The sequence below is a fragment of the Canis lupus genome, chromosome 12 (assembly GCF_048164855.1).
Source record: "Canis lupus baileyi chromosome 12, mCanLup2.hap1, whole genome shotgun sequence".
Taxonomy (NCBI): domain Eukaryota; kingdom Metazoa; phylum Chordata; class Mammalia; order Carnivora; family Canidae; genus Canis; species Canis lupus.
Genome location: NC_132849.1, coordinates 42,282,092 through 42,297,034, shown reverse-complemented (window position 1 = coordinate 42,297,034; position 14,943 = coordinate 42,282,092). Strand labels below are relative to the sequence as shown.

The 14,943-nt window shown below is 34.9% G+C and overlaps 1 protein-coding gene across 4 annotated transcripts in view; it reads left to right on the top strand.

Annotated features, from left to right (window-relative positions):
* PPP1CB (protein phosphatase 1 catalytic subunit beta) overlaps positions 1 to 14,943 on the top strand; it is a 39,852-nt gene that overhangs the window by 21,066 nt on the left and 3,843 nt on the right. For all 4 annotated transcript variants that reach the window (XM_072771348.1, XM_072771346.1, XM_072771347.1 and 1 more), the window contains exons 4-8: positions 167 to 397; positions 2,264 to 2,368; positions 5,054 to 5,125; positions 10,434 to 10,585; positions 13,418 to 13,552. In XM_072771348.1, coding sequence (XP_072627449.1) covers positions 167 to 397; positions 2,264 to 2,368; positions 5,054 to 5,125; positions 10,434 to 10,585; positions 13,418 to 13,552 — 695 coding nt within the window. The remainder of the gene's footprint in view (positions 1 to 166; positions 398 to 2,263; positions 2,369 to 5,053; positions 5,126 to 10,433; positions 10,586 to 13,417; positions 13,553 to 14,943) is intronic.

Sequence of the window (14,943 nt, the reverse complement as noted above, 5' to 3'; positions counted from 1 at the left end):
GTAACCTAATCTCAGAAGTGACAGCCCATCCCTGTTAGAAGCTAGTCACCAGCTCCAGCCTACATTCAAGGGGAGAGGATTACACAAGAGTGTAAACATTGCAAATCATTTGAAGCTGCTTCCCACAGTAACCAAATGTTCTAAAATTGGCTTTTTCTGTTTTCAGGAGATATTCATGGACAGTATACAGATTTACTGCGATTATTTGAATATGGAGGTTTCCCACCGGAAGCCAACTATCTTTTCTTAGGAGATTATGTGGACAGAGGAAAGCAGTCTTTGGAAACCATTTGTTTGTTATTGGCTTATAAAATCAAATATCCAGAGAACTTCTTTCTTTTAAGAGGAAACCATGAGTGTGCTAGCATCAATCGCATTTATGGGTTCTATGATGAATGTAAGTAAAAAATAAGTTATTTTTTGTTAATGGGAAAATTCCCTAATATTCCCTAATATAATTTTCTAGTTCAAAGGAGTTCCTTTAAGTTTTTAAAAAAATATAATATGAAGCATAGGACCAAGAAGAGTCTTTCATGGAGGAGGGCCCTGAAACTGGGACACATGTTACTAATTAAGCTGGTTCCTTAGAATCTCCTTGGTTGTGTTATTTCAGGTTGACTGCAGCTTACTCAACTGAAAGCTCCTCTTGTAATTAGTTTACAGAGTAAAATATCCACATAAAACAGGTCACTATAGATAGTATCCTCTAGTTTTCTAGTGTCCATTAAGGTTTTAGTTCTCAGTGTTCTTGTGATATAATGGAAATTCTCATTGGCCCTGTGTCACAAGAAATACTGAGAAGTATGAAATTATTTAAAAATTCAAGTTTATTATTAGAATTTTAATCTATGCCTATAAACCTACAGAGATAAGGATACTGACTACTCTGGTATGTCTTATTGTACTTTTTCATCAGTAAGAAATCACAGATTTGTGTTTTATAGTAGTGTTTCCAAGTGTTACTACTAAATTACTATATTCGAATTTGGTCTTTTGCTTTTGTTAGAGCATGGGAAAGAACATATGTTTGGTTAATTATAATTTAGAACCAGTTACAATGATTTTCAAATTGAATTTACCGGTTTTTGAGCTGAATTCTCCATTAGAATCTATTTTTGCTTTTTTTCCAACCTTAAATTTGGTAATCTTTTTCAAACTCCTGTCTCCTTGGTTTATATGATCATTTATTTGACAAGTGTTTATAAGGAAGTGTTATATACCCGGAACTACTTTAAACACTAGGGATTCAGCTATCCACAAGACAGATCTCTGTTCTTGTGGAGCTCTGTTCTAATAGGAATGATGCCACATTTGATTTTATGTTGCATTTTTATTTCTGAGGTGTAATGTATGGTTTCAACTGTTTAAATCAGACCAGTAGACGAGAAGTGGATTATAGTACATCTAGCCATAACCACTTTTCTAAAGCTCTATCAGTAGAGATGTATTCTTAAGGATAAAACATGAGCTTGAATATCCTAAAGGATAGAAATGACATGAAATGAAATAATGCATGTGAGAACAGCTTGTAAACACTGCTTTGAGTTAATCTTTTTCATTGAGAGACAAGTTATGGCATAGGAAATTAGTGCTTATGTCTTTCCTCCCTCCCTTGGGTTAGTTGTTTAGAACTTCCTGCCCAATTCAGGAAAATCAAGTAACTCTGAAAAGGTGAACATATGCTTGAGGTTGTCTTTGTTGTAGCTCTTTATGCTAGACCACAGGAAAATTATAGCCTTTGTGTCTCTATTTATACTTGCTGTAATGCCAAGTTGTAATTCACTCAAAAGTGAGTACCAGTCAAGCACTTGGAAATTGTCCTTTCTTGGCAGTAAATTTATGCTATGTTACTCAATGCATTAGAGTCAAAATGGACAGTCTCTAGAGACACCCCTTTCACTTCTGCATATTTGGCTAGGTATTTAATGTGCATGTTGAATGCAAAAGATAAACTAATAGTCTGTTAGACTATTTCAAAGTTGCTTTATTATAGTGATCTTAAAAGACAAAAACGTCAAAAAAATTTTTAATAAAAGAAAGTGTTTGATATATTTTTCCATAAAATACATAACACAGTCTTTCAGGGTTTTTTTTAACTTTATGGAAAGGTGCTGAATGTTTATTAAATTTACTGCCTTTTTAAAAGTGTTCAAGAAATAATACAGAAAAAACAAAGTGCTGTATGAAGTTACCCATAATCCTGTTTTTGAGATAAGAACTGAAAATAGTTTTAGACTTATTTATTTGCTTATTCTTTTTATAGGCAAACGAAGGTTTAATATTAAATTGTGGAAGACCTTCACCGATTGTTTTAATTGTCTGCCTATAGCTGCCATTGTGGATGAAAAGATCTTCTGTTGTCATGGAGGTAGACTAATAAATTTGCTTTATGGGTTTTTCTTACTATCCTTCCATTGTTTAGAAAAGACCTATAGTAACTAAGATGCACACCATGGGAAAACAAAGCAGTGCTTGTTTGAAAACTCAGATCATTAAAACTGTTTTAAACATAGATAAAATCTTTTTTTTTTAATAATAAATTTATTTTTTATTGGTGTTCAATTTGCCAACATACAGAATAACATCCAGTGCTTATCCCGTCAAGTGCCCCCCTCAGTGCCCGCCACCCAGTCACCCCCACCCCCTGCCCTCCTCCCCTTCCACCACCCCCAGTTCGTTTCCCAGAGTTAGGAGTCTTCCATGTTCTGTCTCCATTTCTGATATTTCCTACCCATTTCTTCTCCCTTCCCCTCTATTCCCTTTCGCTATTATTTATATTCCCCAAATGAATGAGACCATATGTTTGTCCTTCTCCGATTGACTTATTTCACTCAGCATAATACCCTCCAGTTCCATCCACGTCGAAGCAAATGGTGGGTATTTGTCATTTCTAATGGCTGAGTAATATTCCATTGTATACATAAACCACATCTTCTTTATCCATTCATCTTTCGATGGACACCGAGGCTCCTTCCACAGTTTGGCTATTGTGGACATTGCTGCTAGAAACATCGGGGTGCAGGTGTCCCGGCGTTTCATTGCATCTGAATCTTTGGGGTAAATCCCCAACAGTGCAATTGCTGGGTCGTAGGGCAGATCTATTTTTAACTCTTTGAGGAACCTCCACACAGTTTTCTAGAGTGGCTGTACCAGTTCACATTTCCACCAACAGTGCAAGAGGGTTCCCTTTTCTCCGCATCCTCTCCAACATTTGTGGTTTCCTGCCTTGTTAATTTTCCCCATTCTCACTGGTGTGAGGTGGTATCTCATTGTGGTTTTGATTTGTATTTCCCTGATGGCAAGTGATGCAGAGCATTTTCTCATGTGTGTGTTGGCCATGTCTATGTCTTCCTCTGTGAGATTTCTGTTCATGTCTTTTGCCCATTTCATGATTGGATTAAAATCTCTTTTAGTAACTGGAAATTTATGATTATTTATACAGAATGAAAATATAGTACTTACCTTTAAAGAATTTCATGTGTGAAGAGGATAGCCAGAGTTCTGTTTCAATAAACGTCTTTCCTTTACCTCAGTTTTGACAGAAAGATAGCCCTACTATTGGTAAAAATGAGAGGATCATGTTTATATTCCTGCCTATACTATAAATACTTTTCATCAGAATCGAAGTGTAATTGAGCTTGCTAGATTGTATATGAACTGATGTCTTGAGAAATTAAAAACCTATTGACTAAATGTATATTTCCAAAAAAAGTAAGATAAAGTATATTTCAGGGGTGCCTGGGTGGCTCAGTCTGTTGTGTCTGACTTTTGGTTTTGGCTTGGGTTTTGATCTTGGGATCCTGGGATCAAGCCCCATGTGGGGCTCCACACTTAGCAGGGAATCTGCTTCTCTCCCTCTTCTCCTCCCTGCCCCCTCCCATGTGTGCTTTCTCTAAAATCAATACATCTTTTTTTAAAAAGTATATTTCAAAACATACTGTATAATGAATGGGATTTAATTCTGTCAAAGTACTTGTAGAGGGAGTGATTTTTATGAAGCCTGGAAAGGGAGAGAATTGTTAGACAAATGTTTATGGAAGCGTGGGTTTTGGAGGATGAGTAGACTTTGGAGAGGTAAAAAAGAATTTGAGACAGGTTTTTTTATGTTTCTAGTTCAAGGAATGTGTGAAGACTGGCCTGACTAGAATGTCAAGTACATGTTGGGGAATGATAGGTATCAAATTATGGAGATTTGAATACTGAGCAAAGGAGTTTGTTGAATGGTTTAAAAGCCATATTGGATTTTTGTACAGGGAAGTAATTTAATGAAAATACTTTAAGAAAATTAATTTTTATCAATATACAGTAAGAATTAAGGTAAAAAAGTATTGAAAAGATAGATGTATTTGTCTAAGCCTGAGGTAAAAAATGATTTATTCTCTGATAGAACATATATCACTATACTAATTGAAATATTTTATAGTAGATACTAAACATTTAGGAAATAGTAGTTTTTGAACATTAACTAAAATTAGAAATGTATATAAAAAGTATGTGATGGTACTCTAAATTTATAAAAGAGAAATGCTAGCTTATATTTATGTACTACTTTAAAGATTGCAGAGTATTTTCATTTTTTCTCATCCTTCTGATCAACACGCTTTTAAGAAGGTCATGAACATGTTGGAGTAGGGTGTAGGAAGGCCTTATGAGACAGAGTGAGGCAATTAAACATGGAAGTAAACATGTTTAAGATTGGGTGGTAAAAAGTGGAAAGAGTGGTAGGAAGTATTGGAATTGGGTATGTTCCTGTAGAAGGGCAGGGAATGATTGGAAAGAAAGAAGAGTGGTAAGATTTCTTTCCTGGAGAAATCTTTTGAAATAAAAGGGAATTTTATTTCCCTTGTAGGGAAGAGTGGCAAATTCATAATCACAATGTTCTGTTACATCAAAGTGGGATTCTATTTAATAACTCAGTATATTAAAAGTGACATTAAAAAGGATACCTTAAGTATGTTTAATTTTATGTAGTGAATATACTTTGACTAAACGCTTCTTTATTTGAGTGAATATTGTTTAGATGTCAGTATTATAACTTCTCTTTTATTTATAGGACTGTCACCAGATCTGCAATCTATGGAACAGATTCGGAGAATTATGAGACCCACTGATGTCCCTGATACAGGTTGAGTATATAGAGAAACTTAGTTGATTTATGTAAAATGTTGACATGTTTGAACTTAATTATATACTTAGTAGAAGTAGAATTGGTTTATGTAATAAATAATAGAGCTTTTTTAATCATGAATAAGCTAACTACAGATTATTTGGAGTAATATATTTCACTTCCCGCTAATTATTTCCCAAGGTGCAATACTTTTACATTTCATATATAGCTGTAGTATGTTACTGTTAAACTTATCACAAAAGATCTTGTTATTGATCCTCCTTACTTTCCTGGCATTACTTCATTCATATCAATATTGGTTATGTCCTTCAAAAACTTAAAAATTAGTCAAAAAGAAGACCCCTGGTTGGCTTAGAGCATGCAACTCTTCATCTCCAGGTCATGAATTCAAATCCTACGTTGGGCATGGAGCCTACTTAAAAAGAATAGATAAATTTAAAAAATTTTTTTGACGGGTTTTAAAAAAAATTGATACGTGTTTTGATTAAAATAATCTTTCTTAGCTGAAAATACTTTTTAAAAATTATCTAGTAGTTTTCTGTTATTTTTTTGCCTCTTCTGTATTTCAAATTTGTAGAGCTCAGAAAGCTGTAGAGATACATGGTGAGTTTTGTGAAAAATTTGTGAAAGAATAATGAAAATTATTCAGACATTTAAAATAACTCCTAGGTAAGTAAAACAAGTCAAAGCAAAAGTAAATAAATTCCAGTTGAGGATAAATTTCTTTGTTGATTAACAAATGATAATTTAATTTTATAAATAAATTCTGGGCACAGTTGCCTTAGTTTTCTATTGGCTTTTAAACGGTAATTATTCATAGTCGAGTGCCAGTGTGTGTACTAAGACCTATACTAATCTTGGCATTCATACCATAAAATGCTATGATAACCTATGAATTAAATGCAGTAAAGGTCTGCTTTTTAGTTCACCTTTTGCTGAAGCCTATCAGTACCTTCCTTTATGGCATTTTCTGACTCTGAGTGTATGTGGTTTTTCCACAACATACCCCATTCTCCCAACACTTAAGTGAGTGTTTAACATTTTAATTTGATTCTGACACTAACTCATGGAGTTAGCTGGAACTCCACAGGTTAAGGGGTCCATTCCACAAGACCGCCCGCACTTAGGTTTTCAGCCTCCAGTGGGGTTCTCTGGAGACCCACACTACTGCCCAAAATTCTAGGATTCCCACAACCACATCTTCAGATGCTTTACTTATATTTGTCAGTTTTTCATAAAGGGATACAACCTCGGAACTGCCAAATGGAAGAGATTTGTAGAGGAGGGTATACTGGTTGGTGAATAGCTCCCACATCCTTTGGTATCAGTGTGTTCAACAACCAGAAGCTTCCCAAGTCTAATTGTTCAAGAGTTTTTATAGAGCATGTGATGTGATGAGCACTGGGTGTTATACTATATGTTTGCAAATTGAATTTATTAAAAAATTTTTTTTATTTAAGAGATTTTTTTTTTATAGAGCTCAATTTCCAGCCCTCCTCTCCAGAGGGAGAGGGCAGCTGAAAGTTCAAATCCTCTAAACATGTGTTTGGTCTTTCTGTTGACTGGCCCAAACCTGAAGGGCTCTAGGAGCCCCTAGATCACTTTATTAGCATAAACTCAGGTTTAGTAGAAAGGGGCTCTTTATGAATAACAAAAGATATCCCTGTCACTCAGGAAATTCCAAAGGTGTTATTAGGAGCTCTGTGCCAGGAATGGGAACAAAGAACAAATGTATCTTTATTATATCAAGCTGTCTTACTATTAAAAGCATTAACAGGGGCACCTGGGTGGCTTAGTTAGTCAGCCAGGTCTTGATCACAGGGTCCTGAGTTCAAGCTCCAAGTAGGGCTCCACTCTGGAAATGGAGCCTACTTTTAAGAGAAAAAAAGGCATTAACATAAGCAAAACTGTCCTTTCTCTCAATTTCTACCAGGTTTTTTTTTTTTTTAAAACAGATTTACATTATTTGATTAATTATCTCATTATCATTTGTGTAATCAGACCCACCTTTTGTGTGTTATAGTCATCAGTTCTCAACAAACTTGAAAATCTTCAAAATGAGGATTGTTTAGACTGCCATAAGGTCTAGAAATCCTTCTATATTAAGAACATCCTGTAAATGAAAAACCAGAGGTCTTATAGCTTACTGATAGAATTATTTATTGGTAATTTTGTAAAGGGAGTTGATTATTCATAAATAGGGCTGGACTAGATGGATTACTAAGTTTATTCCCTATTTTTTTCTCCATTTTCTACTCATAAGATCTAAAGAGTCTATAAAAATATAGTCTTTTTTAAATTTTTTATAAATTTGTATTTATTTATGATAGTCACACACAGAGAGAGAGAAAGGGGGGCAGAGACACAGGCAGAGGCAGAAGCAGTCTCCATGCCGGGAGCCCGACGTGGGATTCGATCCCGGGTCTCCTGGATCGCGCCCTGGGCCAAAAGCAGGCGCCAAACTGTTGCGCCACCCAGGGATCCCTAAAAATATAGTCATTAAAAAATCTTCATGAACCAATACGTAAGCAAAACATGGCTAAACCTTTAAATTGAACTGTTAGGAACATGCATTTGGTTATTTTATTTCAAGTGTGTTTGGATTGTTTTGCTCAGTGTATTGAAAGCTTGATAATGTTACGCGTCAAAATGCTACTAATGATTAAACATCAACCATTATAAACAGGTATAGAGATCCACTTGTCAGTAAGCCACTAACATACTGCATATAGTAGTTAAGTTGTCTCATAACTTACTTGTGCAAGTACATTGAGTACAAAAGGGGAAAAAAAGCATGGATTTTACCAGATTTTGATTATAATTCTAGAATAAATTTGACTAAACTTAATAGAAACTAGTATTTAAATAATAGGGCATGTGTATCACTATATTGTACACTTGAAACTAATATAACACTGTAAGTTAACTATAATGGAATTAAGAAATAAATAATGGGCCATTTATTTAAAATTTATATTTTAAATAAGGTATGATATAAATGTATATTTCAAGTCATCAGGTTCTGTTAGTATAGTTCAGACATAAGTCAGTTTCAAGGGTGAAGCAAGTTTTTGAAATGTTGAAAATGGTCTTTTAGGCTTTGGTATTTATAATCTTTAGAAGTTTAATTTATAAATTCATACTTTTTTTTAAAAACAACCAAATGATTGTGATATTTGTTCATTAGGACTTGAATTATAAAATATCCAAATCTTGACTCTAAGATTACCTTGATTCCATTATGTTTGAAAAATCCACATTGTTGTTACCATTATTTTATCTTATATGCATGTAGACTGTCATATTTCCCAAATAATTCTGAAAGCAACTGTATTCTAGTTTTATTGTCACCTTAAAATTGGAGATTAATATCTTGGTTTCCTGCTCATTGCTTCACTTTAGAAAACAAACTAGAAAATAGCATTATAGAGCACTGGTGGTGTGTCGGGGTTAGCCTGTGTGTGTTTTAAAAAATCAGTTTGTGGTTCTTGAGAAATCAGAAAGAGCTTGTAAATTGAGACTATCTCATTGGATTTTGTATGCTGGTGGACTTCTTAAATCATCATAGCAGGAGCGTAGGAAATAGTGATAGAAATTAAGAGTACATTACCACCAATTCTACAAGGTGTTTTTAGAGAATTCTCCTATTTTTTTTTATTTTTTTTATTTATTTATGATAGTCACACAGAGAGAGAGAGAGAGAGAGAGGCAGAGACACAGGCAGAGGGAGAAGCAGGCTCCATGCACCGGGAGCCCGACATGGGATTCGATCCCGGGTCTCCAGGATCGTGCCCTGGGCCAAAGGCAGGCGCCAAACCGCTGTGCCACCCAGGGATCCTGAGAATTCTCCTATTAAGACAGACTATATCATGACTCGAAGTTCTCCTTTCCTGATAGAACCTGTATTATGAAGTTTATGAATCGTCAAAAAAAAAAAAAAAAAAAAACTGGCTCATTTTAAAAACAAATCATCCCTTAATGCTGATTTCTCCTTTCCTTGGCACTATAGCTCTTACCAAAGTACTTAATATCACCATCTCAACATCCACCCCTCTTCATCTCACTACAGTTTGACTTCTAACCATTTTCTTCTCATCCATCAAGAAACTACTTTCGTAAAGATTTGATGATATACTTCTAAGTGCCACATTTTTTGCCTTTTGTCCTGTTCCACTTATTCATTGTACCTGAATCTTAACCATTTCCTATGTCTGGATAATTTTTACCCCTTTAAGGAGATCTCTGCTGTTCTAATTAATCTCTTCCTTTTGTTTTGGTTATTCCTTCTCAATATTTTTTTGCTCACTCCCCTTTCTCCTTCCTCTGCCTCTATTAAATATTTGCTTCCTCAGAATTCATGTACTGGTCTTGTCACTTGACATTCCCAAGGCAGTCTGAGTCCCTCCTAAGGTTTATACAACAGTGAGTATGACAAAGATACTCATAAATATTTTTAGCTCTGACCTCTTTTCTTTTGCCTGGAACTAAAGCCAAGGATCTGTTCTGATTTTGTTCATCCATATTTCATTTAAATCTTCTAGGTCTTTGTAGAAAATGTTTTCTTCCCTCAAATTGGTCATTAGGTTAAATACAGTTTCATTTGAAATCTCAGTTGGGTTCACAAAATTACACAAACTGTTGGGGAAATACGTATGTGGAAGAACAAAGGATTGAAATTAACCAAGACAATCCTGAAGAAAACTAAGTTGGGATATTACCCCTACCAGATATAAAGATTATTTAAAAGCCTTAGTATATTATTTGGCTTAGGAATAAACGAAATAGATTAATTGAATAGATTGGCACCTAGAAATAGTGTAAGTAACCTCTATTCTGGAAATGCTGCTGGGTCAATTGCTTATCCATATGGAGAAACTGTACAAAAGGTGAATAGCCAAGATGCCTGGGTGGCTCAGCGGTTGAGCGCCTGCCTTCGGCCCAGGGCGTAATCCAGAAGTCCTGGGATCAAGTCCCACATCGGGCTCCCTGCATGGGGCCTGCTTCTCTCTCTGTCTGTGTCTCTGCCTCTCTCTCTCTGTCTCTCATGAATAAATGAATAAAATCTTTTAAAAAAAATGTGAACAGCCTTTTCTATGTATTGTGTGCTTAGAGTGTGCCATACATGTATTTCCTCTATGTGGAAAGTTGGAAAGTGCTACTTTCAGCCAGGCGAAGTTACAGTTACATGATTGGGTTAGCAAAGAGTGGCTAAATTTGGCAGACTGGGATACTAGGGAGCATGAGAAAAATTGTGATACAGTTTACAAACTTTGTTTTTTCATTGCTATGTTTTTATTCTTTAAAGGTTTGCTCTGTGATTTGCTGTGGTCTGACCCAGATAAGGATGTGCAAGGCTGGGGAGAAAATGATCGTGGTGTTTCCTTCACTTTTGGAGCTGATGTAGTCAGTAAATTTCTGAATCGTCATGATTTAGACTTGATTTGTCGAGCTCATCAGGTACGAAATATAAAAATTTTGAATATTTTAGTATTTATTAACATCACACAAATCTGCTTTTTTTGTTTTTGAGGAAAATGAGACCCAAGAAAGCTAATTCTACAAGGAAAGTAGTAGGTGAGATGATGCCTATACCTTGATCTCACAATTAACAATCTAATGAGCTGTTAACCCTTCTCACCCTCTGAGAGGAAATGTTTCAAGCCAATACATTTTTGTAGTATATTGCAACGCTGACAGATTTGTTTGGTGCTTGTCTGAAGCTCTCTAGAAATATTTGATCCCGTTTTAATATGATGTTTATGTATTTTAGATAAGAATCCAATGACAATAGTGTTAAAGGACACTTGAGACAATTGGAAAAATTGTTATAGACTGGGCATTAGATATTAAGGAGTTATTGTTTGTTATTTTAACCTTGTGAGAATAGTATTATTATGTAAGAAGGACGTCCATATTTTTAGAAATGCATACTCCGGTATATAGAGGTAAGATGACATGTCTAGGATTTGCTTTAAAACATATCAGCAGGGCACCTGGCTAGCTCAGTCAGTAGACCATGCGACTCTTGATCTCAGCCTGTTGAGTTCAAGCCTCAGGTTTGGTGTTGAGATTACTTAAAAAAAAAAACAAAAACAAAAACACCTCAGCAGAAAGAAAAGGAGGATAAATGAAACAAATGTAGCAGAATCCTGGTAATTACTAAATCAAGGTGGTAAGTAAATGAGAGTTTATTGGACTCTACCTTCTATATACAGTTTAGGTTTACATATTTGGTTGCGTTGGGTTTTTTTGTTTTTGGTTTTGTTTTGTTTTTAATGCCTACCACCACTACTATATTGTATAATCTTTAGGGAGGAGATTGAGACTTGTTGACTTTTAAATATCTATTGCCTTTTAAACTTATATACTGTGTGTGTTTAGTGTTTAAATAAATGAATTAACAAAGCTTATTTTAATGATTTAACATATCAAGTCCTCTTGTTCCCTAAAACAAAACTGGTATGAAGTAAATTCACTGAAAGGTATCTTTATAAATTTTTTTCTCACTACTTTTGAGAGTACTAAAAGTTTGAAATTTGTAAGTATAATACTTTTAAAGATTCCTTGTTTTATTTCTTTGTTAAAGCAGGGTTTATTAAGTATATGCTATTCTACAACACTTCCCTTTTGAACGGGGCTTTATTACCCATGGCACTTGATTACTACTTTGTGTAATCCTGTGGGTAAACAAAGATGACTAGCTTCTCATTTTTTGCATATGTTGTGTGTCACATGCCTTTTTCCTAACAGAGTTCCCTAGTTGAGTTGAAATGAAGTCACATCCCCAAATCCTCTGCTTTTGGCAAAGTTTTCTTTGGTAAATAACTGTGTTTATGATTTAACTAATTAATATAGTACCTACTACTAGGTAACAGTGCAGAGTTGCTAAGTTTCCTAATAAGGTACCCATTGATTTAGCTTAGGTTTCCATTCACTGATCTTTTCAAGAATGGACAATGATTTTTTAAAAAAGTTGTTGTTGAACTGTGTTTATTTGGACAGTCTTTTTCCAGACACTTGCAAAATCTTATTCTGCTTATTTTCAAACATATTATCTCTAAAATTAAGAGACTTATGCTGGGAAACACCACAAACTACAAATACATCCTTTTAAAATAAACCTGTTCATTTAGTAAATGTGTGAATGAATAAATGAACAAGCAAACTTGTTGAAGAATTCAAAGAATATGAGTGCCAAACATTATGTATGGCTGAGCTGGGGTAGCTAAGGTGACCAAGATCATAGCAGAAAAGGTTAATATCTAAATCCTAGAAGTGTGTGCCTGATAACTAAGGTAGGAATTATTTAAAAATGTCAATATTTCGAGGAGCCTAAGTGGCCCAGTTAAGAGTCTAATTCTTGCTTTCAGCTCAGGTCATGATCTGAGGATCCTGAGATCAAGCCCATGTGGGCCTCTATACAGAGTCTGCTTGTCCCTCTCCCTCTGCTCCTCCCCCTGCACATGTACATGCTCTGTCTCGTAAATAAAATCTTTAAATATATATATAAATTAATAATAAAGGTAAATTATTTTGGAGGTCCTTTCTTTTTTTTATTTTTTAAAAATTCTTTCAGAGAGAGCGTGAACATGAGTGGGGGGGAGGAGAGGGACAGACTGAGCTGAGCGCAGAGTCTGACGCGCGGCTCAAGTCTCTGGACCCTGAGATCATGACCTGAGCTGAAATAAAGATTCAGTGCTTAACTGACCAAGCCACTCAGGCGCCCCTGAAGGTGCTTTCTTATTAGCAAGTATTGTTAAGATAATTTTGCTGAATCAAAGGATGGCTTAAAGACTTCAAAAAATTATTATTGCCTACCGTGAATAAATATATAATGTTTGTGTCATTGCCTCTATCTCTCAGATTTGTAGAGCTGAGAAACATAAATTGTTTAAATCACTCAGAAATTGGCTATCTAGATTCTAGAAATCATGTTAAATCATTAAAGAATTAAGGATTCTATAGTTGTGATATAATGCCATCATCTAAGAAGTATTTGATGTCCAAGGTTCCTGGAGATACTATACTGATTAGCATATGTAATGCCTTGGAAATGGTATGGTATGGTTTTAGATATTCAGTTATCACAAATATACTGTTACTTCATTTAAGCTAAGTCCTTACCATTATAGAAAAGGCTTACCAATTTTAATATTTTTAGACAAGTTTAAAAATAAAGTAGTGTATATTTTTAGGTCTTTTTTTTTGTCATATTAATCTCAATAATATAGACAGTTGAGAATTAGCTATAATTAGGTGTGTTTTTTCTTTTGACCTTTCCTTTTACAGGTAGTAGAAGATGGATATGAATTTTTTGCTAAACGACAATTGGTAACCCTATTTTCAGCCCCAAATTACTGTGGCGAGTTTGATAATGCTGGTGGAATGATGAGTGTGGATGAAACTTTGATGTGTTCATTTCAGGTATGATATAATTATTTATAATTTATTTATATTTGTTTATATTTATATATAAATCAGTTTTATTTAAAAGTGATTATCACAGATTTGTTAGAGATTTCTGTTTTTATTCACAAAGATTCTAGACTTTTTGGTACATATCAAATATTAAGAGTTTGGGAGAACCTAAGATAGTCATTCTTTTTTTTTTTTTTTTTTTTAATTTTTATTTATTTATGATAGTCACAGAGAGAGAGAGAGAGAGGCAGAGACACAGGCAGAGGGAGAAGCAGGCTCTATGCACTGGGAGCCCGACGTGGGATTCGATCCCGGGTCTCCAGGATCACGCCCTGGGCCAAAGGCAGGCGCTAAACCGCTGCGCCACCCAGGGATCCCTAAGTTAGTCATTCTTGATGCAGGTGTTTAAATTGTTAAATTCCTATATGACTTCTTTAGGGGCTTACCTACTAAAAGAATGTGAATTCAACGAATAGCTTAAATTTTGTTTCCTTTTGCAAGAAATATACCAACTCTGGTTTTATAGTGTGCTATTTAAAATCATTCTTGTTCACAAGCACAGGAACTTGACCTTATCCTTCAACTTTTAACATAGTGGGATTAGATTAATTTCTTTTTCACTGAGATACTATGATGCTCTGAATAGTTTTAAGAGATGCTTCATGAATCTTTTTTACACATTTTGTGTAAATATTGAAATTTTCTGTCTATAATGTATGTTAAAACTCAATTTACACCCACCAGAATAAATACAATAAAGTCAGACAATAACAAGTATTGGTGAGGATGTAGAGAAGTTGGAACCTTCATAACATTGATGATGGGAATGTAAAATGCTTTTGGAAACAGTATGGTAGTTCCTCAAAAGGTTAATTTAAACATTAAGTTTTTATATGGCCCAGCAATCCAACTCCTAGGTATGCCCAAAAGAATTAAAGGGCAGGTATTCAAATACAGGTATGTGCATATTCATAGGATCATTGTTTATAATGCCAAAAAGTGGAAACAACGCAGATGTCCATTAAGTAAAAATGAAAACAAAATGTGTGGGATCCCTTGGTGGCGCAGCGGTTTGGCGCCTGCCTTTGGCCCAGGGCGCGATCCTGGAGACCCGGGATCGAATCCCACATCGGGCTCTTGGTGCATGGAGCCTGCTTCTCCCTCTGCCTGTGTCTCTGCCTCTCTCTCTCTCTGTGACAATCATAAATAAATAAAAAAGTTTAAAAAAAAAAAAGAAAGAAAACAAAATGTGGAATATCCATTAAATGACATATTATTTGATAATTAACAGTAATGAAGTACTGATACATACTACAACATGAATGAACCTGAAGAATATTATCTCTGTGAAAAGAGCCAGTCACAAAAGACCACATATTGTATGATTTGATTTATGT